Raw genomic sequence first — 26,042 nt, 5'->3', positions numbered from 1 at the left:
ATACTGAGTTTCCCCACAGGATACAGAAACTGCAGCAATGCCTGTTGAAGGCTGAAGGAAGGGTTGAGATCCTGCTGCCCAACCAGTGATGCGTTTTGGCAGCAGGAATGCAGGTAAATTAGGTGTGTAATTTATTGACTTTTCTTCAGAGAAACTGATTAAAATAGGAGATGCTCTTTGTAAAACTAGCAAAGTGGACAGGTTGGGGAGATAAAGGAAAGTTGAACAGCTGTACATTTTCCCCATCTTCAGATGAAGCCATGTTGGTATATACAAGTACAATGACTGCTCAACTTTGGCTGCTTTATTTATAAAATAATATACTAATCCCAAACCCCGGACACACTGACGTAATTGAATGTCATACTTTCCAAATATAATGGGTTGCATTCCCATCATAAAATAAATACATTCCAGCAGCGAGCCCCACAGCAAATAACAGAGCTTTGGCAGCTGGGGTAGGAGATACAACAATTGGGTTCGCTGAAGCCCAAAAGCGAAGTTTTTGCTGGCAGCATTCTAGGAAAACCTATTATAATGCAATGCTACCCAAAAAGTACTCTTTTCTTTCTAGTTCTGTGCCGCATGCAAAAGTTATTTAAAAAAAAGCACACACATGTAAACAAATACCCTTTTCCATATGACCTTTTCTACAATGTTTTCAAAAGTATATTGTCTTTTCAGTTTAACAAAATATTTGTCAACTTTTATTTATAGCTTAAAAGCGTCCCTCAAACTGTCACCAATTGTCACCAGGAATGCCTTCTATAGGCATGCTGTCATGAGAAAAGCTTTCTGTTTTGAAGAGTCATTCTTGGTCCAAGTCCTTACTGAAGCCAATACACAAGTACCTTCAGCAACCATTGCATCTATCAGACAGCCATTTTCAATATGCGTGATGTAAGGGTTAAACACTACAGATGACCAAGCAGCAGTGGTTTGTTCACATGCACTGTTTCTCTCTCTTAATAAAAATAGACACTAGAACCATTAAAGAACATTTTTATTCTTATCAAGTGTGTAGGAGGCAAGCAAAATATTTGCACGTATGATAAAACAGGACATCACTCAATTTCCACATGACTCAGTGCATGTTTTTTAACCTCAAAACTGTAATGAAAGACAATGGCACTTCACAAACTGGATCCCATAAACAAAAAACCGAAATGTCACATCGCCAGTGAATATTGCTAGCACAAATTCACCAGAATAATGTAAGCAGGTAGATATGACCCAGGGCAGATTTCAGACTGCAGTGTTTCAAAGGAACTTTGCTCATACTCAAAGGAGCTCCTGATACTTCATGATGCATCTTCAAATGTAGAATACGATTTTATTCCCCATTCTGCTGTTCAAATACTTATGGAGAGGTATAGAGCAGTAGATGTACAGCCAAATAAAATGTTAGTCCTCTGGAAAGTCCGTGTTTGTGTTAGCTGCCGAACAAAGACTGGTTCCATACATTGATCCTTGCAGGAGCTCAGCATTTGGTGGTGTCATGAGCTAACAGTTGTCAAAGCTGATTCTTTTACTAATGGCTGATGCTGAAGTGTATGTTGCTGAATATAATTACCCGCAAAAGTGAGGACAAGACCCTGGGAGCCTGCTTTTCCATGCTTGTATCCTCAGTTCATGGTAATACACTTCTGGGCTTTGGGAGATACAAAGGTCACCTCTCCCCAGCCCAAAGGGCATTTTTCTCTTGATGACATAAGCAGTCATGCATTCAGTTTATCACTTTCAGACTGATCTTTTGCATCTTTCTGTTGGCTCTTCTTCTTATTTTTCTCTTTGTATTTCATGTGAAAAAATGCACCTCCTATAATTGCACCTGAAAAACAGAGAGAAAAACTTGTCAGTAAAGAAAACATTCTGAAAAGGCATTTCAGCAGAGACTGACAGTGACACTGCAATATATGTACTGCTTCACAACCTGAATGAAACCAAATGGCTCTGGGGAATGACCATGCAGTGTTGGGGCAGCAGTATGCTCATGGACCCCATTCACTGCCCTGAATATCTCCCCCACAGCTGTTCTCTTACATTCATATTTGAGTAGCTGTCCTGTGCAACCTGCTGTAGGTGTCCCTGCTGGGAGAGGGGCTGGACCACATGGACCCAGAAGTCCCTACCAAGCTCAGTCACTCTGTGATTCAGTGATTCTCTCATCTTTTCCTCAATGAGAGAAACTCTTTTAAAGAGAGAGAATTTTGCTTGAATGAAAGACTTTGTCCCATCAAACTGTATTGGCTGAAGGTTTGCAGTTCACTTTGTGCTTTGTTGAATTGTTTTCCAGTGTCAATATTTCTTTTAAATAAAGTAAGACTACAGAGGACCCTTTCATTTGGAACAAAAAGTGCTGAGGTCTCAGATAGCCCTTAGCTCATGCAGGAATTCATTCTTGTGTCAGACACACCTCCAAAAAATGACTGTTTTTACGATCGTACCTTCTGAGCTACAAGGTCAAACTCAGCATTGTTGTATAGCCAGATTTCAAAAATGTTTTAGATACCTTTCTCTTCCTTTTTTCCTTGCCCATCTCTGATCTCTGATCCATGCTAGCTCTCCTTAAGACGCTATCATCTGATTTTTCCTTTAAAGTGGAAAAATTATGTTGAAAAATAAACTATGTAAAATCATTTTGGGAATTATTTTTAAAAGTCTTTTATGAGCTACATGCACTGTGTTGTTTTCTTTTGTTTTGAAGTTACAATGTGGTAGCAAATTTTACTATGCTCTCTAAAGCCAGCCGACTCTTGCAATTAAAATATTCTCAGTTAGTTACCCATTATCATTTGTATTTACATATAGCATCATGCTAAGAGAGGGATCAAACTAAGGCATTGTGCAAAAAAATGATGTAAGAAGCTTGAACAGAGAGGATAAGGATGCAGATTAATGTTTTTCTCTGTCAATTACTTAATCTGAGCATGGCTTTTTCCATTGTAGGTCTTTTGGATCCCTTTTTTTTTCCTTTCCATCTTCAAAATATGAACATGTGTGCATCAAATATGCATTGGCATTTTCTATGTCTCTAAGGGTTTGATGTATAGTATTTTGTCTTTCTCTTTTTGGGTAAATAGGAACTTGTTCTTGGAGGCTCATTCTCTTTACAAATTGGCATCATTATTAAATAAGTTGGGTGTTTGTTTTTTTTTCCCCCACTTTTATCCTGTAGCTTCACCTTACTCTTTTGAATGTGAGGTCTATAAAGTATTTAATCATTTTCTTTGATTTTCTCCATGGATCTTTCCTCTTTTCTTCATGGCTCATTCACAGTCTCCCATTCTGGTGCTTGTGATCATTATATTCAAAAATCACAGGGTGTTGTGCACTGAATTCTTTTTGTTCTTTACTTGCATGGGTACTGGAACCCATCAACAATCATCCTCACTGATTTTTCACTTATGTTTCATAAAAAGAATACCAGAAAAATATTATGTTTTGTTTTGGAAAAGTTTTAAGCCATTTGTCAGCTCAAGCTCATGGTAACACTTAATATAATTTACTTTGTTCAAATAAGTGCCAGTTTTCCACAGCTCAATTTATTCTCATTCTGGAAAATGGAAACCTACAAAGCTCAAACAGGTGAAAGAAATAATAATTATAATCTAAGGGTAGCAGATGACTGGAAATCTAAGGACAGTAAATAGCATGACATGACTGGACATTTTTTTGCTATTTTCACTATAATCTGAAAGCCCAAGACAGGCTTCCAGTCCATTCTCTGATGGGGAAAAGGTGGTAGTTAGCAATAAAGTGGCAATATGCTATAAGTGTAGGATTTTCTTCTGTCATAACAGCCTTCTATGCCATTATACTTGCATGCAGAAGAACATGCAGTACAAAAGAAATGTGTTTCTATGACCAAGAACCTTCAAGTTTGCAGCAACTGTGGTACAGGATCATGATCTGAGGTATGAAATCTCTCTTTTGCTTATTCTGCAACATTTATGACATCTCTCCACAGAAGAAGTGAATTAGTGTCAGAAATGCAGCAGCAGCATCTCAAAGACCAGACTTCATGTCAGCCAAGAAGAAATCACCTACCAATAACTATCAGGACGCCAAGAAGTATCCCAATTGCCTGACCGGTGCTTGGCTTCGAGTGCTCACGTTCTACTTGTATAAAACATGAATTTTCACTTGAACATGTGCAGATGCTTACTGCAAAAAGAAGTGCCATGAAGTTAATGAGAAGTTTAACAGTGCAATTTGATCATTCTTACATGTTACTGTTGTCTTGAAATAATAGTTCTGAGCATAGCATACCTTCAAGTGCCACTTCTCTCTCCAATTGTGGTACTCCATTGTCATTAATTATCATTGGAGCAGTATATACTTTCTCTTCAAAGTTAGTATGCTTTGGAGAGAGGTAAGCATGAGTAGCTGTAAATAACAAAAAGGTATATTAGTGTCAGCACAGGGAAGAAATTTAGCTCAACATTCATTGCAGCTGCATATGTTTTTTCATAAGGCTGCTTTCCACGTGATGGCACTTCCTGTTTTCCTCCAGGTCTTTCTAGGTCTTACTGGTTTGCAAACATGAAGTCAAAAGGGACTGTCTGAATGCATAGTCTGGCCTCTTGTGTCATATGGCCAGAGAATTTCCTTCTTAATTTCTGCAGCAGTCAAATCTAATCTTGGGTTTTGCTACAGTGATGCCATCACATATAAACCAAGAGTATCAATCATCATGTACTCTTATAAGACAAAACCAACTAAAATTGTTCCCAAGAAAATTTGGAGGACAAATCAGCTTTCTATTGCTCTTAGGCTGACATGTCCAAGACAATCTAAAACTGGGAAATGTACAAGTGTAACATTCATTGGGATCAGTTTAAAAGTCCATCTAAGCCTATATCTTATCCAGTAATAGAATTAAACAGTAACTGAAGATTACAATAAAAAAGACAAGCACATGTATTATTTTCTCCTAATAGTCTCCTAGCCTTCATTTTCACTTCAAGGACTTCCTGGACAAGATCTAATTTCTTTATTTGAATCTGTTGAATATTTCTATATCCAAAATATCCTGTGACAAGAAGTTCTACAGTCAACTGGTTTCTGCTCAAATAACTTTGGATCACCAGTGAACTTTGCCTCCTTATTGCACATCCACATGTTTTGCAGATACGTAGAACTGCACAGTTCCTAGCAAAAAAAATAGTATAGAAAACCAAATATGAATTCCCTCTACGGCAAGAGCTGACCACTTACTCCAATTTCTGATTTTTAGATAATTTATTCTTTCAAAACTTGTTCCTCTCACCATGCCAATCCAGACTTATGTAGTGAGACATTTCATCAGAAGACTTTTAGGAATGGGCTTTATCAACCCAGCACTCTTCTTATTCACGTGCTTACTGTCCTCCTTCAAAAAATATAGTTGGATTGCGAGGCAGGACTTCTCTTGGTACACAAATAGCAGTAACTCATAGACAATTTACAAACATCTCTAACTTTGTCAGAAATGACTTATGTTATTCTAAGCTTACTGTATAGTTCATTCCTATATGTTTCTTCTCTCCTCAGTAGCAGTGAAATATTAAATTGCAATGTGCTTAATGTTACTCTTAAATAAATAAATAAATAAATACTTCAGTGTTCAAATAAGTGCATACCAAAATGTATGGAATTTCTCAACAACTTACATTTTTTTCTACCTGAAATATTGGGTATGTGATGGTAGGAATAGAAAGGAATTCAATATTTTTTTATATTTCCCAGACTATTAAAGAGCCTCATTTCATTATAAGAATAACTTTATTAACTTACCATTGACTTTTGAGATTTCCCAATTATTTCTTGTATCAATATCATCCTTGAGAGAAAAGGTAATTGTTGAGTAAAATTTCTGTTCGTCATCATCAGTAGCTCGAATTAGTGCTTTCTCTCCTCCTCTGAGCGGGTAGCAGAAGAAAACAGGATAATCCATATTTAACCGTGGAGGGTTGTCATTCACATCCTTTAAGTTTAATACTAAGGGTGCTGTGAATTTCTGAGCCGCGTTATCTGTAGAATTTAACAGAATGCAAAATTACAAATCACAGCTTGGATGTAGAGGCTGGGTTGGTTCATTTGCAGCTATCTTATAGGTATCCTGGTCAACATCATGTGGGCAGTGGGAGGTGGTACTCTATTCACGGAAAGTGGAGGCAAGGTCTCAGGAGATCCAGATAGACTGGTGGTACCTTCTACCAGTTCTTAAAACAGTGTGATTTATTTCTTGCTAACTTAACTTACTGGCAACTAACACTGGCAAACCAAAGGAGGCAGCTAGACCACTGTATCTGAGAAACAGTTGTATTCAAGGTCAGAGCACTCACTCTTTGGAGCACTCTTTTAAGTGTGAAACTCCAAACATTTCCTCTCTCTTTTCTGTACATGAGAAACACAAGTCAGTACCCTGCTACAGGGCCAACATAAGATACTTGGGAAAAGCTCTCAGAATCTTGTTATTTCTTCTGCCCATTCCTATAGGAATGGCCCCACTCCAACTCAGTGTTTGAGGAAGCACACCTTCCTCCTGACATACAGTAACTGCATCTTTATATCCTCCACAACAGAGGACAGCATTATTTTTAAGAAGTGCTTAATAAGGGGGAAAACAAGATTTATACCTATTCAGTTAGATATAGCCCAGAGTTTTTAACTTCTATTTGATTTAAAACACACAAGGAAATCTCCACATGTGAACTACCTCAAAGATGCTAGTGGACCTATGAACCTCAATGAATTTCAGACTAACTAATCTATTAGCTTTATTTGTAATAAAATTATTTGTAATCTTATGTAGGATTACAAGTTAGTCTCCAGATATGTTTTTGGGAACCTTAGACATGCCTACCAAAAAAATCTAAAATCTTTATATTTGTGGAGAAAAAGAATGGTGAAAAAGTTGATGCTGAAAACATTGAAGAAATTGTGATCTTCACTGTATGCCTTGTTGCTCAAGTAAATATAATGGTTTATGATAGCTGACTTCATGAAAGCTGTTTTAATCTTCATGTTCTGCAATTTCAAAATATCCTTTAAGAAAGTTTAATTCTTAAGGGATATATCCTTCTAAAGATGTATCACATATTCCTGTACTTTTCATGTGTTCAGTTTTGCTGCCCGGTCCTCATGAATTCATGGGAGATACGATCATTACTCATACACCAAGAAGGGCAGAGGATTTATTTGTGTGCATGCATGTAGTTGTTTCATCACTTACTTATCTCTGATGCAACAACATTAACTCTGTACGCTTGTTCTTGTTCTCGATCCAAAGCAGAAGCAGTGTATATCTGCCCAGTGGTTGAATCAATCCTCAGCCATTTTCTCCAGTCACCTTCTAAGGAATATCTTTAGAAAGAAATAAGAAAAAAAGCATGTACACTATTCCAGATCATGAAAAAAAGTTGACAGAGAAAATACTTTATTGATCATAGGCAAGTAGCTAGATTAATGTTGTACTTGAAGAGAAAGGTCCAAGTAGTACAGCCAACCAGAAGGGACAGACAGAGGAAGAGAGGTCAAACCCATTCATTTCTGGTAGTGATTTAGTTCAGAGGGTATAGAGTGAGAGCAGAACTATGGGAATGCCACCACTCCTCCAGCTTATGTGTGCTTCACCTTCCTAGTAACTGTAAAACCTGCTGTATTTCTAGCTTTTGATCTAGAAGTATGCTCTGTCCCAGTGCCATACCCCTCTCTCCCCATCATGTCTGCCGTGCCTTGGTTTTTATGGGGACACAGGCCATAGGAGGCAGGGACATAAAAAGCAGCAGAGCCAGGATAAGCAAGGGGCCAGCACCCTGAGCTGGGCTGCTGTATGATTACCATAGGAGCAGCCTTGAAACTGGGAGTGCTTTAAAGATCACTGCTTAATTGCCTGTATATTGTTGTTTAAAAAAAGAAAAAGAAGAAAGCACAAGGTCTCTGGGTATTTATTTATACAAATTTAACCATGAACACATGACCCAGTTAAAAACATTTGTTTGAATATCTTTCATTGACTACTTTTGTTCTTTCAGTACTCGTTACATTAAAAACAGCATGCTGACATGCTTGTACATTTTTACTCTTTATATTGTACTTCTTTCAACCTATTTTTTGGCATAAATGTGGTTCATGTAAACATGAATTCCTGTCATCTGTCTCTGTCATCATCCCCCAGAGCTTCTGGACTATGTGGCTCACTGTCAAACCATTTTGACTGAAGGCCAAGCCTGTTAAGTTCCCAAAAGTTAGGGAAAAGTAGAAAGCCAGATGATAAACCACTGGGAATAAAAAAACACAGAAGGCCTAATGGTTGTATTCTGCAACTCCATTAACTACTTGGTGTTTAGTCATATTTCAAGGATTGTTTGGTTTGGATTGATCTTTTCAGCATTCTAGCTGGGAATTGTTCAGAAAGAACCACACAAATAGTTTTTCTACCCAACACTGCTGTGAAAGGTACATTCACACCATGTGGCACAGCTTTGTGCATGGATCTGAGATGTGGCAGAGGCTGAAGACATCTTGACCTTATGACAAAGTGTTAGGCACCAAATGAGCCAGTCTGAGGTTTTGCATCCCCTCACAAGCATAGGAACTGGCTTGCACACAGCCTTGCATTCAGAGTGAAGGTAGATCTTTAGTCTTTGACCGTCAGAAAAGAAAATGAATGAATTATCAGTCATGGACCTGAGCGTCACTATTATTTTTGTGTTTTAGGATAAAAAGTGCTGAAGTTGCCTGACAGACACGAAAATCAGCTACTGCCCTACTGGTTCCTGGGAGCATTCAGTACATCATTCATTCCTTAAAGACATTTGGTAATGTGCATTTGGAAACCCTGCTATTTTCAAACCAGTTCTAACTTTTTCCTGGAGACATATATTGTTCTTTTCCACATTTAGTTTCACTGCTCCAGGGCCCCACTGGCAGTGTTTGTCACAACACAGATGGATAGATGACTGAAAAAGCACTGCCTGGAAGTCTCCTGTGGGTAGGTCACTGGCCACCACTCAACAACATCTCTTCCTTCTACTAGGAAATAAGAATAAGCAAGCTTTTCTTAAAAAAAAAAAACTTTTTCTGTATTCCAAACACCTTTTACTCGTATTAGAAAGAAAATTATAAATCCTAAGTACAATAAATAAACAAGTATTTGTCACATTTTTTACCGTACAGCATCCCCCTCAGGATCGTGGGCCTCCACTGTCGTGACCAGAGTATTTACAGGAACATCTTCAGATAATTCTGCAGTGTAAACTTCCTGGTGGAAGGCAGGAGGCTCATCCACATTTGTTACAAAGACTTTGAACAAGGTAAGGGAGCTGGCATTGTACTGCACTCCTGACACCAGAGGCTCGGGGTTTGTGGCGTTGATCACCAGGTTGTGCACTTCAGCTGTTTCAAAATCAAGAGCCTGGATAAATCAGAAAAATGTACTTTAAGCAATGGTCCCACTGCCTGCTTCAGCAAGCACCAGATTGATGTGAGAATGTTCTCGTTTTTCATCTGTGGCCCACCTGGCAGAGCCTGACCCATGAGGAGTCAGCAAAGCACAGGCAGAGGTCCTCAGTGCTGCTGCCAGAGGGCAGAGAGGAGCTCCCCTGCCTTTCTCACCATGAGAAACAGCAAAATCCTCTTCTTCCCAAGATATAGAGGAAATAAAGGAGAACTGTCAAGAGTAAAATGACACTGGGAACAGTCAATTTAAATGAAACCATATGCCCATTTGGAGGGTTCCTCAGCAACCACATTTCCTAATAAATGTTGCCACCTGCCTGACTAAGTTTAATAACTGTTTAATATCCTGTTTACAGCAATAGTATTTATAGTTCTGTACTAGAAGGCCTTGGATGACCTCTGGCTTATAAAAGTCTTGTGAGGATTGTTGCACCATGGAGTTTCTCACAATTACCTCCTCAAGAAAGAAATGATACTGTGGTCAAGCTTGAATAACTGCTCTTGGCCTGGCTAGTGGCAGGTAAACTTGATGCTAACAAGGTGTCACTCCTTGGAAAATCATTTTTTCAGCAATCATTTTTTCAGACCCATAGTTCTTGCCCTTCCAAAAAGGCTAATTTCAAAGGGAGAAGTATTTTGTTATTAAAATGCCTAGATTCAGTGGAAAACCTTCCTTGTGTTTCTGATTCCAACATTCAGCATGTGGGATTTATCAGTCACCTCAGCACACGCTGACCTTGTCTTTGCCACAGTCAGCGTTTGTCTCTGCAGGAACAAACTGTCCTATGCTGAATCAAGCCAGTTTCACCTGTGCTTGGGGGCAAAAGCCACCAACATCCTAGATCACCAGTAGGGTGGAAGATCAGTTCCATGATAGCCTACCACTGTGGCTGTTCTCAATCACTCCAATAATGCAATTTTTCCCCTGTGGTACATGAAGATCTCCTGCTCTGTTAGAGAAGGGAGCAACAGCAGAGCCAGCAGCAGTGTGTAGGCATATAGAGGAGAAGAACAAATCCATCTATTCACCTTGTTAATCTTCAGGAATCCTCGGTTTGTCTCGAAATCTGTCTCTATAATGAACACGTTGTTTGGATCTCCTTCCTTCACTTGGTAAATGATGTGGGAGCTGCCTGTGGCAGGCTCATCCCCGTCAGTAGCTTGAATTTCTAATAACACCGTTCCTACTGGGAGACTTTCAGGAACAGTCACATTGTGATACTGAGAAGAGATTGGTGAGATGTGACACAGTGAGCATCATCTGTAGATTAAAACCCGAGTTCTGCAATAAGCTCAATAGTAGAGCTGGGCTAACTCACTGCCCAAGATCAGCAAGAAAGGCACTACAGCAAAGCTGCTTTATCTTCTTTTTTAGCTGCACATTTAGCAAGTATGAGGGGATCCCCGTCCATGGGTAATCAACCAGTACAGTCCAAACTAGCAGTCCTAGACCCTTTGGGGCAGCTTTTACGTCCTCTGCTGAAATTGCTCCAAGCACATGCAATGCTCACAGCAGAAGGGACAGTACAGAGGTCTGCTCTGTTCTCACTGAGCACCCTGATCACAGAGACTGTTGAATATTTAATTGTTCTATTGCACTATTGATCATTGCCACATTAGCAGTCTAGCATAACTTACTGTATTTGACGTGTGCTATAACCCAGCAATTTTGAGAACAGGTCCTGAACTAAGAATTTCTGGCAAGAAAGAGCTTTCTGCGTAGGCACAGAACCAACAGATAGCTGGGCAATGTGGTCAGCAAAGCCCAAAAACCAGTACAACTTCCCCAAGAGGCCACCAACGTCTGATGAGTTGGATAGGTTTCCTGATCCTTGTGCTTCCATTGCCTGAAGTACAGCAGGATCTTGTGCACATCAGGTATAGGCATGTTGGCCTCTGTAGCGAGACGGGCCAACTGCCTAAAGTTAGGGAAGGTCTATAGGCTTCAGCAGCTCCACCAGAGTGAAAGGCAAGAGCCTGACACTTGCTCTGGATCAAGGGCCAGCAGGTCTATGTTCGGATTGGACTGCCATTTTAATTAATTTTAAAGTCTCTTCTTCCCTCTTCCCCTCCCTAGAACATACATTTCTGAAATGAACAGCCTTAATAGAAGCACTGCCATTTATGGTCTGGATACACATTGCAAGCAGGCTTTGCAGCAATTCCTTGACTTTATTCTCACTTTGTTGTTCTGTTACCTGTTCTGTAAATGGTTAGTTTCCCACTGACTTCTGTGGACATTGAGTCATGCTCAAACATCTGTCAAAAGCTTGTTAGGAACATCAAAGATGGTGTTATAAATACTCACATCTGATTTTTCAAAGATGGGAATCTGGTCGTTGATGTCAATGACATGTATTTGCACATCACAGATTGTCTGGAAAACTGCACGGAAAGAGAACAAGCAATGTCACAGCAACCCTTCTGCCAAAAATAACTTTGCTCTGAAAGAGTTCACTGTGTGCAAAAGTGAACACTGTCAAATTGCTTGAACCAAGCAAAGCCCTGCTGTTGTAAGAACTTGATTTCTAGTGTCCCGTAATCAGTGAAAATCTCACTCTCTGTCCTACCATTCACCTTTCCAGTTTCCTCAACATTGGCTCATCCTGTTTCATTTCCCTCACCTTTTCTTTTATTATAGATCAGCTATGAGCTGTGCCATCTTTCCCAATATCACTTTTGCGTATAGAAATTTACCCCCGCGATGTTCTTTTACCTTGTCCTCTTGGTGGGCCATTAGACACTGCCCTAATTTTCATTCCAGCCAGACTTAACTTCAGATCCCAATAAATCTGCCCACTGCCTGATCAGGGAACCCTAGCTAGGGGACTGTGATTTTAAAACTCTGTCTGTCTGTAAGCTATTCCAGTATAAATGGATTTTTGTGTTTTCCACATGTGCTCCATAAACTGAAAGTTAAAAATTGCTTGGTTGGAATTCAAGAAAGTGTATAATTCACTGCCTTCTCCTCCAGCAACGTTTTCCTAGTTGTGCTGTTTCACTAAGGGGCTCATCTCGCTGCTTTGTGTGCAAGGATGTTCCTCCAAACACAAATGTTACCTTTCTTTGAGGACCTCAGCTCAAGGCTTTAAGCTTTACATTCCATACAGTGAACCACAAAGGATTCCTGGGATCTTGCGTAACGGACAAGATTGTTATATCCTGGGCTGCATTAAAAAAGGGGTGGCAGCAGGGAGAGGAAGGTTATTGTCCCCCCAACTCAGCTCTTGTGAGGCCCCATCTGTAGTACTGCCAGGCCTGGGGCCCCCAGTACAGGAAGGACATGGAGCTCTTGGAGCGGGTCCAGAGGAGGGCACTAAGATGATCAGAGGGCTGAAGCACCTCTCCTATGGGGACAGGTTGAGGGAACTGGGCTTGTTTAACTTGGAGAAGCAAAGGCTCCAGGGAGACCTCATTGTCACCTTCCAGTTCTTGAAGGGAGCATATAAACAGGTGGGAGAACAGCTGTTTACGAAGATGGATAGTGATAGGGATAGGGCAAGGGGGAATGGTTTTAAACTGAGAGAGAAGAGGCTTATATTAGGAGGAATATTAGGAGGAAGTTCTTCACTTAGAGGATGGTGACACACTGGAACAGGTTGCCCAAGGAGGTTGTGGATGCCCCATCCCTGGAGGCATTCAAGGCCAGGCTGGATGTGGCTCTGGGCAGCCTGGTCTGGTGGTTGGCGACCCTGCACATAGCAGGGGGTTGAAACTGGATGATCTTTGTGGTCCTTTTCAACCCAGTCCATCCTATGGTTCTATGTTTTTTAAAGATGAAGTTCAGCTCTAAATCTTCTGAAATACATTATCTGGACTCTCTGCATGCATTTATTTATATATTCATGTATTTATGAGTGTGTTTGAGAAATTTTAGGGAGAAAATGCGTTATGTAAACAATCAAGCATTCATCTTCTCTTTTTTTTTTTTTTTTTCCCCTGTGCAAGGAAATCTTTCGTTAACAAAGTGCTTGGTTTAACCATGCACTGCCTTAGAGCTGGTTTCCTTCCATCACTTGCACTGTGAGTCACGCTGAACATCTCTACACCTCAAGAACAAGGAAGGACAGCTCTGGAGCAGGTCAGCATCCAGTGATGCTTCCAGTGAACTCCCTAGGATTCATTTCACCTCTTGGACAGTGAGGATGTGAACAAAATTACTTCAACATATAACAGAAAGCATTACATACCTTCATCTGTCACCTGCACCTTCAGGGAATAGTTAGAGGCAATGCGCTTGTTTAATGAATGGCCATATAACTGCAAAACCCCTGTGTCTTGCTGAATAAAGAACAGATTACTTGTAGGAACAGCAGGATCCTGACTCAGAATTTTGAATTTCAGCCGAGAATTGAGAGTGTCTTTCTGATCATTGTCTGTGGCAGACAGAGTGCCAATGCTGCTTCCTAGGACAGAGGGGAGAACAGAGTCAGCCAGATAGCACAGTGCTCCTATTTCTGCTCAGAGGTACACACTGACCACAGCAACACTAATAAATATACAGCTCAGTGGAAAACTCTGCAATGGACACAATCATTTGACTTCTTATAGTTTTTTCCTTTAGCATTCCAACCAGCTGGCCTGGGCCTGTGCTATTTGTTCTGATCTAAAGTGTCTATTGATCTATCTGCAATAGATACTTTAGACTTGAAACCAAATAACTGATGTGAAGACATAGAAGTAAATTTTGGTAATGGCCCACTGAAGTCAGAAGTATTATGCTGGAGGAGCACCAGGATGAGAAGAAATGAGCTCAGATGAACATTTATAGAAATGATAACAACTGAAATGATAATATAAGTGTTGGTTTGTTGTGGGGTTTTTGTTTGTTTGTTTTCTTTTAACATTCTAACATTCTAACATTAACATTTTCTTTTAACATTTTAACATTAGTCCAAACCCATGGTTGTGGGAAAATGCAATGTTATGTTTTATATTGCAGACTATTTTTTAAATGCAGTTTTGGAATCTGACTTCAGACAGTTTATTGATCTCCTTTCTGTGTGAACTGTCAACATGGAAACAAGAGGGCTGTTAGCACAGAATAATGTTTTACACTTTGGGGTCCAAATTTCTGTCTCTGTTTGCAGCCAGCCAGAAAAAATAAGAGGACCAGAATTATGTGTGTATGAATGAATGGAAGATATCTTCTTACCTCCGCTTTCATTTTCTTGAACTTCAAGTATAGTAAGGGCATTCTGGCACACTGGGGGGTTGTCATTAATGTCTTCCACAACTATATTAATTTTCAGAGGTTTGTCCACCAGTTCTCCTTCTTTGTCTTTTGTGATCACAAAGAACGAATACTGCAATGAGGGTATTGAGATTAGGTGTGTTGAATGTCTAAAATGACATATTTGCATTTAAATAGATAACTATGGGAGCTTTCGATGCAAACGAAATATTCCCTCATTTAACCATTCAGCATTTTCCCTCTGTTTACTTCAGAGCTGTTCCATTACACCTTTGTACACAAGATCTCAGTTCTCAAAAGAACTGCAAAATCCTGAATATGTCACTGTCCCGAGAACTTACTCTCAAAAATTCAAGAAAAGCAGGAATATCTCATTTTTGTCGGTTTACAAGTGAATCTGTTACATCCAAAGAAGGGATTCCTCCAGAATAACTGATCCCTAGCCTTTCTGTCCCCAGATTTCCTCCAAGAAAAAAGAACAGAGGGTTTTCTGTATAGAAGCCCATCATATAGAGGACTTCAGGTAACTTTACAGTTACAGCTGCAACTAATACTTCTCCTCTGCTATGCTGTCTGGGATCTGGAGTGGATTTAGAATATCCTCTTCTTGTGAACCAACAACTCTGCCATGGTGTGTTCTGCACTGCATATTATACATAATGTCGTGGGTTGTGATTGCTACACCAGACCCACGTGGAAGTATTGTAGGGTAGAAAACATAAGTCTCTCTTATAGTATAGTAGGTGAATAGGCTTTCACATCTACTAAGAAATTAAACTTTAATTTCCTTTTTTCCCCGTGTCCTCCTTAGCTTCCTTGTGTTTACTCCCACACCACTAATCAGCTTCCCACTATGCTCTCTCCCACCAGCTAAGTTGCACGTGTTTACTTACAGCATCCTTTTCTTCCCTGTCCAATGGCTCAGTCACATAAATAAACCCATTCTGATCGATGGAAAATGGGAGCTTGGCCAGACTCTCTTTTTCAAAAACCTCATAAATTACATCTGGCTCATTTGACTGCACCTAAAACCACAAAAATTAGTCAGGACAGGAAGTCATAAGTGTGGATTGAGATTTAACAGGGATCATTTCTGGGCCACAAACAGAAAAGATTGCATTCCTCTTAGATACATAAACAAGAAAATTAGCAGTTTGGCAGACTCTCAGGACAAGGCTCAGAAAAACTGGCCAAGAGTCTACTCCCGTTCTCTGAATAGTTGTGGTAAAGCAATTTTATCTCAGTTTCTCCAGCTGTCAAACATGGGCTATCTTTTTGTGAGAGGGTTTTGTGAAAATTAATGGCGATACAGGAGAAGAAACTGTCTTAACGCTCATCTATTCCATCTCCTCTCACTGCCTTTTACAGCTTGTTGTTCTTGGTTTGTCTAATGCAGAGACGTGGAGCATCAAAGCAAATATCCACTACCTACCTGCACATAAGTGTGTGTAAGCTCATTAAATGCATCAATGTCTGTGACACAGAATCTTTAGTGGGGTACTTCAGATTTAAAATTAAATTAAGTAAGGAGTGTCAAACTAGTGTAGGAGCTGATATTACTGTTTATATTTCATACATTCTAACAGCAACTGCATTTCACTTTCCAGTAGGCAGAATCAGCACACCAACAGCTGCCACATACAATTTATATACGAGCCACCTAGAATGTGAGCACCAAACTGTTCTTCCACCTATTTTTCACGCTGGGCTTCCTTGGGCTGTCACTGAGGCCAGTGGAAACTGCACCCAAGCAGTTAGTCCTGCAAACACAGTTGGACAAATTCAACTAGACCCAGGAGATGATTGCACTGAGGGTGCCAGTGCTAAGGTGCTTTTCAAAGTCAAACATTTCTGAAAGGCTGTCAGTCTGTTGGTTAATATTTATTGGTGCATATACCACTCTCACTCTGCAATTATGGGCAAAATATTTTGCTTGCCCAGTGAAATATCAGAAGAGAAATACCATCAGAATGCAGGAATCTGAAGGAGGTTTTTAAGCCCTTCTTAGGTACTGTAGAGGAAGCATGTGCATTATGTGACACAAAAGTGGCCACAGAAGATGTCTCTGGGTAAAGGGAACTATTCACAACGGGGCTGCAGTGGAGCTGGACCCTTGACAGGCTGTTCTGTAGACAGAAAAGGCTAACTTCAGAATTACCTTAAGTGGGCCAGCTCTTGATTTGCCCAAAGCCTGGAGGACCTTATGTGTTACAGAAAGGCGAAAAAAACACAGCAGGAGAGAAGAGGAGCACCATCGCAGAGGCACCAAATTGCCACACATCAGGAACTACCACGGTGTATCTTGAGAGCATGAGAAGAGACACACAGCTCATCCCTGTAGGGACTACATGGGGTTTTCCATCCTTTGGGACACCCATGCAAGATCATATCTTCAGCAGAGAACACACATCTGCTGTCACTAGAAGTACCTGTTACTATCCTCAAAGATTTTTCTCACAGACCTCTATATTTCAATCTCTAAACTAATTCACTCGGGGTGTCCTCACTTTATCTTTCATATTGTGGCAAACAGCCATGTAAGGTACCGTTTTTCTTTCAGACACTACCTTATAAGAAAATTTTCAAAAGTTTCCACCATTCATGGGATATTCTTGCACAGAAGTGATGCTACCAGCCTCTCCAAACTGAAGGACAAAGTCTAGCCTCTCTATCTCCATACCTTTAGCCCATTAATTTCATACTAATAATATGCTAATGAGCCCTGTTCTGAAGATCATTTCCAAAGGATATCATACGGAAAATAACTGGGAAGAGCTAAAGTCCTGGAGAATTAATCACTGAACTCGGTGAGCTGGAATAAAACAATCCTGTGGTACTGAGTAGCCTTGCAGGAACTGAAGCCAAGGGCCTTACCTGGCTGATATTGACAGGATGGGGCTGGGTTGAGTTTTCCTTAATTGTGATGGTGGGAGGAGCCTTCCACAGGCTCTCCTTCACAGTGATGATCACGTCAACACTGTTTTTGAAAGCATTTTCTGTCATCCCTGCCATGTCCTTCACAGAGACGACGAGTGTGAAGGTGTCCTGCTTTTGGGGGTCTAAGTAGTAAGAGCCTAGGGACAGAGCAAAAATTTGTAAGCGAAATGAAGCAGAGGCTGGGAGATGTTCCACCTGACTGTTGCCTACTATATGCATCTTGCTTCTGCATCTGCTGGAGGCTTATTCCTCAAATGGATCTCTGTACAAATCTCAGCAAGCTATATTTTTCAGGTTACTGCTTTTGGTTTTCTAGATTTCAAAGAGCAGAACTAACCCCAGGATCTGGCTTAGTGTATTCAGAGTTTTGTTTCTATGCATATCCAGAAATATATGCTTCTTTTCTGATAGACAAACAATTTTACATACCTGTCCTACTTGGTGAGATTTCTCCAGTTAAACTATTAATCTGGAAAAGCATTTCTGCATAAGGATTGGGAAAATGGTGGAGAATGCTGTAGTTCAGTTGCGCATGGGGAGTTCTAGGATCATCGAGGTCAGTGGCATGGACACGCATGAAGGGCTTGCCTGTTTGGATTAGAGAGACAGTGATAACAATTTAGTCTCAACACATAGTCCATCTGTGTAGAGCTCACTAGCCAAGAAGTCAGATTGCAGTGAGCTGCTTCTGTTTCATTTCACAGTTCTTGTGTTAAGCTATGTTTGGGCATGGAGATTACATTTCTTGTGTGCCACCCCATGGGTCCACTATCTCTGCTTAATAGGCTCACAACGGGGGTGAAAACCAGTAGATGTAGAAGTGGAAGAGATAACTCTACCAGCCAAAGAGTGCCTGTAACTGGATTGTAGCTCACTGATATCTCTTACTTTAGAGTCACTTTGTAGTCCTTATGCAAATCAGTTCAACTCAAAGCACTCTGAGAAGAATGCCATACAAGGAGTTGTGATACGCTCCCTGTAAACAAAGGAGCAATCATAAAATGAAAAAAAAACCCACAGAGATGCACGGTAAGATAAACAAAATTTTGCATTTTGAGCACCTATGTAACATTCAAAATCTTTTTGCCTTGGATGAGGTTAAAGTATACACCAAAATATTGCAGAATGGTTTTCTAGCTCCATATAGCCTAATATGCATATTATTGAATGTTTCCTCTTGATTCCATGGTCACAGTGATAGAGCTGGCTGAGCTATTTGTTTCATTTCCAAAATATGGGTCTCAAACTGCTTTTTGGTACTTCCTTAAGACTGGAATAGATTTCTGCAGTCCATAATCCAAGTTTCTCTGGCAAATACTGTCTACTCTGATGTTCAAAGATTTGCATACTTTTAACGTTCTCCTTCTGCATAAACTTAGGCAACTTTTAACTTTTGGACTTCTTCAAGCATAGAGTTGTTTGTTTTTCCTTTTCAGTGCAATGAAGAGGACAGCAATATTTCCCTATTAAGTAATACTTGCAAAGCAAGAAGTAGAATGAAAAATTTCTGATTACACTCATCCCTTTACACCACACAGTAGTCACTTTTTTGCATATTCATTTACATTATACTTGCTTGCATCTTTATTTAGTACAATCTTGTAGGAAGGAAAACTTTTTTTTCAGCTTGTTGAAGCATGATACCCAATTCATCTTACCACTTAACTTTTCTATCTAACTCTTACTGACTGTAATATTAAATTACTACAATGATTACCTGCACGGGAGTTCTGCCTCACAATTCCAGTGTATTGTGTTTGGTCAAATTTTGGTGGGTTGTCATTGATATCTTCAACATATATTGTAACAGCACATGGACCTTTCACTACTTCTCCATTTTTATCCAGGCTTTCCACCTAGATTTGAAGAAAGAAAAACAAAAGAATAATTCAATGCAGATAAATTCAGGATTTAAAAACCTAAATGAAAATCAGATTGTCAAATGCAAGGTCATTCTTACTGTGCTACAAATCTGGTGAGAGTCATCATCGAGTGGTTCCAACAACAGGGACCAATTCACCGCAATAGCTCACTTACAATGATTCACCATACTAAGCAATGTCAGCAAAAGAGAATAACCCCCTCCTGCATTTGCTGACATTTTTCAGAGAGCAATTTCTATGTTCCAGCCTCAGCAAAGTACTTTTGCTCATGCACAGCTTTGGCCTAAAGATTTCCTTTAAGCAGAAATGGAAGTTTTCTAAAGAACAAGGAGAAAACTCAATATGATATAGAGAATTCAAGTGTGCCATAGTTAACATCAACCAGAAAAGTAAGCTGATCTAAAAGTTTGTTAATACAACTTAGTTCTGATTACATTTTTGTTCCAAACACTTTGACTTCTCATTTTTTCAGCCTTGTTTGACTTTCAAGCACCAAGTATATATTATATTTGTCAGACTTTATTTTGTTTGCATGTAATCGATCAAATCACAATTATTTATACTTAACCAAATATCATTATTCAGTTCTGCCATTTTTCTTCTCGTCTGTAAAGGATTTACGAATTTAGAGTTAATAACTTCTTGGGCTAGGAAATTGTCCTTTCTAATACTTGCCATTCCAAGTGTGCTTTAGAGCTGATAACATGAAACCATTAAACCTGAAGATCTAGACATCTTGTTCTGTAGAAAAATAGCTAAGCCTAGCTAAAGCATCATCATGTTCTCTGTCTGCTCAGACACTGATCCTCTCATAATCATTTCTTTCTCCAATGTCAGTGCCTCAAAGAAGGAAATGCCATTTTTGACATAGAATAAGAGCACAAGGCTGCACTGAGTCAAAAAGATGTGTATTTGCTGTCCTACTCCCAACAGCATTCATGATAAGATCCTTATGGAATTAATATAACAGGGCAAACATACTATCATCTTTTCTCTAGTAGCTTCCAACATCTGCCAAATAGTTTTCTGCTGCTAACACAGGTTACATCTGTGCTTCTGAGTCTAAATATCTTCTAGTCACATCATTTGTCACTAAGTAGTAGATAATAACCTTCCTAAATAGACTATGATAGTTTATTTTCATGTTCTAGCCATAGGATTCACCACAACAGTCTTCAGCAGTTACAGGCAAGCCTCACTTGTGGCACCATATTTCACTTCTAATCAAGTTTTCTCCTCATGTTAGGACTATTAATGGATTGGTTTTGACACGAGGATAATTCTTGATCTCAGTGTAACCTTCCTGTGCAAAATCTTTCAAAACTCTAAAATCACATCTTTGAGCAACACTCAGAATAAAAAAAATAAAAAGCTGGCTATTAATATAGACAAAATAAACAATTTGAAATTCCAGCACAGTTTTCTATTTGTTTCATGTTTCCCCCAAAATAAATTGAATGCAAATAACCCTTCCTTTTTATTTTTCATTGAGTTTTTACCTGCAGATTGTGCACAGCTTTGGTCTCCCAGTCCAGAGACCCATTGAGATACAGTGTTCCTGTATCTGGCAGAATGTCAATTAGTCCATCCTTTTCGCCAGTTGCTCTGAATATCACATTGGGAGACTCGGATGTGAACTAAAATGAGGAAAAATCAGAAGAAAAATCAACTTTTTTTTTTTCCAGAACTTTCAGCATAATTTAAATAATTCTGGGCTTTTGTGTCTTTTAAAATCTATTGCCAATAGTGTGCTTGGTTTGAAGAATGATACTGCAAGAGTCTGCTCAAAAAATCTGCTGTTTTCTGATCCCTCTCCAAAACACAGCGTTTTCACACCATTTCCTGAATGCTGCAGGAAATCCCAAGTGTGGTTTCTTTCCAAAGCAAACGTCTGTCTAGGACAGGACTTTGTCTGAGCACGGGAATGGAAAATAATGACACACATCCTCCATTCGCCTGGGAGCTGGATCTGTCCTTCTGTGGTTGTGGTTTTGGGAAGAAAATCTCAGAGCCTAAGGAAAATGATGACACAGTTGCATGGAAAGCCATTCTCGAGGAATGCTGATATTATTAATCTCTGTCATACAATATGCCCTTAATATTTTTGCTTAAGAGAAGAGGTTGTCTCCTGTTGTTTGTTTGTTTGTTTGTTTGTTTGTTTGCATATAGACTCTTGAATTCACAGGTAAAGGAAATCAAAGTTAATTTCAAATCCTTTCAGGGGACTGCTTGTCCCATCAGCACAGGCAGTAAAATTGTCCCTGAGGTAAGCACGTGAAGACTATGGGTTTTTGACAAGTGGATATCAGGAGACACTGATTACCTGGTAAATGGCCCGCACTCCCGTTCCTTCTGGAATTGAAAAATTCATGTCTTTAAGAGGTCCAGTTAAATGCAGGTCCCCCAAATTCTGGCATGTGGCCTGTGAGGGGGGGGAGGAGGGGAAGGAGGAGAGAAGAAGAGAGCAGCTTAGGAACATCTGTTGTCATCAGGCACAAACAGAAACCCTCCACTTCCAAGCCCATTGCAAGTCATTTTGCTGCAGTGTAACGGAAGAGATATTTGACTGAACATCTCTGAGTGTGTATTCATTTTTAAAGAATGCTTTTTTTTCTTTTTCTTTTTCTTTTTTAAACACAGGTATATAGTGATAAGACAAGGAGGAATAGTTTTAACTAAAGGAGGAAGATTTAGATTAGATGTCAGGGGAAGTTTTTACTGAGAGGGCAGTGAAGGATTGGAACAGGTTGCCCAGAGAGGTTGTAGATGCCCACCCCTGCCAGTGTTCAAAGCCAGGTTGGAGGGGGCCTGGCCAGTCTGATCTAGCACTTGGTCTAGCAGCTGGCAACCCTGCCTATGACAGGGATTGGGAACTTTATGATCCTTGAAGTCCCTTCCAACCTAAGCCATTCTATGATTCTATGATTCTATAATGAACTGAGATTTGACCAACTTTCAAGAGCAAACAGGCACACTGAAGAGCTGACGTTAGACTAAGAGCAAAAGAAAATAAACAGAAGTGTTACAGGACCACACCAATGTCCCTAGCAGAACCAACACATCCATCCAGGAGCCATGCAACCCTGTAGCACAAATGCTATGGGAACCCCAGCACCCCATTTGGAGAAGGAAACGAACTGGAGATGTACCCCATGTTATTTCCTCAGATAATTCAAATGGAATCATGAAATGTGTTGTGAGGGAACAAGCTGGGCATCTTCAGGTCCCCAGTTCCACCATTCCCAACATCAGAGCAGGCCACACAGGTCTGTACCACACAGGTCCTATGCTTTCACATTGTAAGTGTAAAGCCCTACTGCAGCAAACATGCTCAGCTAATATCCTGCTGGCAATCCCTTCGCAGGCTGCTTTTTTTTCACAAATTTTTCATGACTTTTATAACCAATCCCTGTCTGGCGCCCGAAGATCTCCAGGCACACGCTTGCCCTAAAGTTTCAGGGCAGTTCTTGTTTCCAAATGAAAAAGACAAGGTCTCTTAGAGCAGCATACGAGACAATTCAACCTGCAGTTCTGCAAGGGCAAAATCAAAATCCTAAAGTACATCTATTCTCCTCTCTGTCTCTAAAGTCACATCAGTGCTGACAAACTACCTGCCAGGACTACAGTGCTGTTGTTGGGCTGCACTCCCTGCTGAGATCCTCCCAGAGTTTTCCTCTCTTTATTCTGGAAGAAAAATGAGTTTATTCTATTTTATGGATTCAGAGAGACATTGCCACACTATTCACAGCTCTTTGGAGTCAGGCACTGTGCTGCATGACTTTTCCCCTGGATTTGGTTCTGATGCTGCCAGGACAGCTATTTAGCCTCTCACAGAAAAGCGCAGTTTATATATCACCAAGGGAAAACTTAATTCCAACTATGACATAGCTAAGTTCAGCACAATTTACCCTAAAGCGCTGTTCTGTGTGTGTGTGTCACAAGCTGCATTTGAATAACACCAGATTGTGCTTATAAATAGCCAGAGATTTTGCCCTCTTTGCCTGCAAGGGTAACTTCTTGCAAATGGGAAAACTGGAATATTGTGAGAACTGGGGAAAGAGTTGTGAGGTGAGAGGAATGAATTCTAGTGAGCATTAGTGACCGTAGAAACATACCCAAAGAAACCATGTAATAGCTACGCATATCAGGATACAATACTTTATGGCTGCCCTTTGCTTTTTCTCTGGATGTTGATAGCTCATCTCAAGACAGGGGATTAGCAGGAGCCCAGATCTGAATTGCTCTGGTTCTCCCCACGTGGCACTGGTGGGCACAGCCTGACCCCCGCAAATCTCTGGAGGTTTTCCCAGGGCCATTTTTTGGAGGGGTTTTCCTTGGTTGTGTTTGACAGCGGGAGTTGCCCCACTGTGAGGAACAAAGGCTGACACCATAAAACCCAACAGGTTCAAAGTTCAGGCTGTGAAGCAAATGAGATATCTCTTCCTGTCAATTAAAATTGCTTTATGTGCACCATAAATGTTTCCAAACGTATGTCTACAGTATGAATCACTCCTCAGGGGCCTAAAGGGGAAATAAGGTTTAGTCCTTGACCCATTAGCTGGCTGACAGCTCAGTTTCAAACAGCCATACGCTGTGGCATGGCTTCCTGGGATTGGCACTGCCAGTGCCGCTGCCTCTGGTAAGGGAAGATGCAGCAAAGTGCTTCCTGTTGCACACCAGTCCTACGCCCGGAGTCTCCACATTTTAAGGCATTTTTTCATAGACTTGAATTTGATTCACTCTAGCTTTCCTATTGATTTCAATTCTAAAGAACAAACAGTCAGTGAAGCCTTTATGGACACCAGGAAATCTATTGAATGTAGAAGATGAGGTCCATAAATGCCAAAATTTACACATTTCATCTCCACAAAATTACCTAAGGAATTTATGTACTTGAAATAATGAGGTTGAATAATTAATATGTGTGGGTTAAACCATATGCCATTATATGCCATAGAATACAGAGAAACACAGAATTGCAGGGGTTGGAAGGGACCCCCGTAGATCATCAAGTCCAACCCCCTTGCTGAAGCAAGTACCCTTCAATAGGTCGCACAGGTAGGCATTCAGACAGGTCTTGAATATCTCCACAGAAGGGTACTCCACAACCCCTCTGGGCAACTTGTTCCAGTGCTCAGTCAACATTCATTTACTGTGTACGAGTTATAATACAGGACAGTGCACTAGGATGTGACAGATGTCTGCATTGCTTAATGGTTTGCAGCAGTATTTTTAAATCTTAACTGGCAAAAAAGCCAATCTATTGGAAAACGTGGTATCTAAGGAGAAACTTAAGAGGCAAAATAGATAAACTGGTTTCTTCCAAATATATATATATTTTTTCCTCATCAGTGACATGGCTGCTTAACCTTTGGCCATAGGATCACATACACGGTTGCGATGTCCTCCAGCACCCAGTTTTACGGCTGCTTAGCTGAGCTCTTTTCATGTTAGAGCTCCGAGGCCCCTGGGCAACCTTTGACATTTTCTTCCAAGATAAATGAAGGAAAAGCTGCAACTCACCCACTGAACGGCAAGCAGAAATTGAAGTCCACACAGCTTAAACATACTGGAATATGATTTACTTCAGCTCCTGCAAAGAAGAGGTGAGAGAAACTTTAAGCCTATGAGCTGGCCAACTCTATCTGTGCGTAGAGATTACAGGTAAACCTTTATACAGTTATAAAGATGAACACCGAAGGACTGCTCACCCCTCTCAGGGGCTGCAGGAATGGGAACAACACACTTGTCCCCAGGCTGCTGGAGGTCCCAGGTGCTGTGAGAGCCCCAGGTGACTGCTAGAAATAAGTCAAAATCAGCACAAAATGTCAAGTCATGTGGTCTCACTACTGGGCTGGTCAGCACCACACAAGCCCTCTTCATTTCTGCTTTACTAAATGCAAAAGCATGTTGAAAGGGAACATATAATCACAGAAAACTGTACATCTTTGTGGAAGCTGCCCTAAGGGCCCTGTCTTCTGGTCACAAAACCACTCCTTGCACCTTGCAGAAGCAGAGGGAGCACCCCTTAAAATTAGCTGGCTACTGAAAATGAAATTTCCAAACCAGAGAGCACTGCATGTCTCAAGAGAACCTGGTTTTCCAAAAAAGGCAGTGACCGGTGTTACATCCTCCTGCAAATGAAATGAAATCTTACTTCCTCACTGCTACCAGATTTTAACTAAAAGGATGAGGCTTGTCCTGGAGAGAGGTGAGGTGGGGGTACAGTGCTTATGACTCCAGTGCAGATCCATTTTCACCTGGCTCACACCTGTAGGTATCAGTCAGCCACCTCAGCCCTGTCCCTTAGAGGCGTCCACTGAAATAAAACAGCATGGAGGCACAGCACCCTCCCTGGTGCTTGGCCATTCCATCATACCTTTTTTAAGCTTTATTTTCTTTAAGGTCTGACTAAAAATAGGACCTGCAAATATAGAAATTGTTGTCCACATTGCTGCTCCCTCTATCTCTTATTTTGAAGTGTGACACAGTGTTTTCTCTAGCAAATGTCATTCTGAGGAATGTGTGCAATTGCACCCTTTGAAATTACTGGGCTTTTTCCATGTACCAGAGCTAGCTGG

At 40.4% G+C, this 26,042-nt stretch overlaps 1 protein-coding gene across 1 annotated transcript; it reads right to left on the bottom strand.

Moving 5' to 3' along the window:
* Positions 1-1,718: 1,718 nt before the first annotated feature.
* On the bottom strand, positions 1,719-25,029 carry CDH17 (cadherin 17; the record flags this gene model as incomplete). Its single annotated transcript, XM_079533419.1, has 17 exons — positions 1,719-1,831; positions 4,051-4,167; positions 4,273-4,389; positions 5,779-6,015; positions 7,220-7,350; positions 9,159-9,403; positions 10,477-10,668; positions 11,756-11,832; positions 13,638-13,853; positions 14,603-14,753; positions 15,535-15,666; positions 17,516-17,715; positions 18,008-18,166; positions 19,296-19,434; positions 20,961-21,098; positions 21,785-21,883; positions 24,985-25,029. 17 exons carry the CDS (start codon positions 25,027-25,029, stop codon positions 1,719-1,721), a joined length of 2,508 nt encoding a protein of 835 aa, XP_079389545.1.
* Between the last annotated feature and the right edge of the window lie 1,013 nt (positions 25,030-26,042).

This window comes from Tetrao urogallus (assembly GCF_951394365.1).
Source record: "Tetrao urogallus genome assembly, chromosome: 3".
Classification (NCBI taxonomy): Eukaryota; Metazoa; Chordata; class Aves; order Galliformes; family Phasianidae; genus Tetrao; species Tetrao urogallus.
This window is presented reverse-complemented; position numbering and strand designations above follow the sequence as displayed.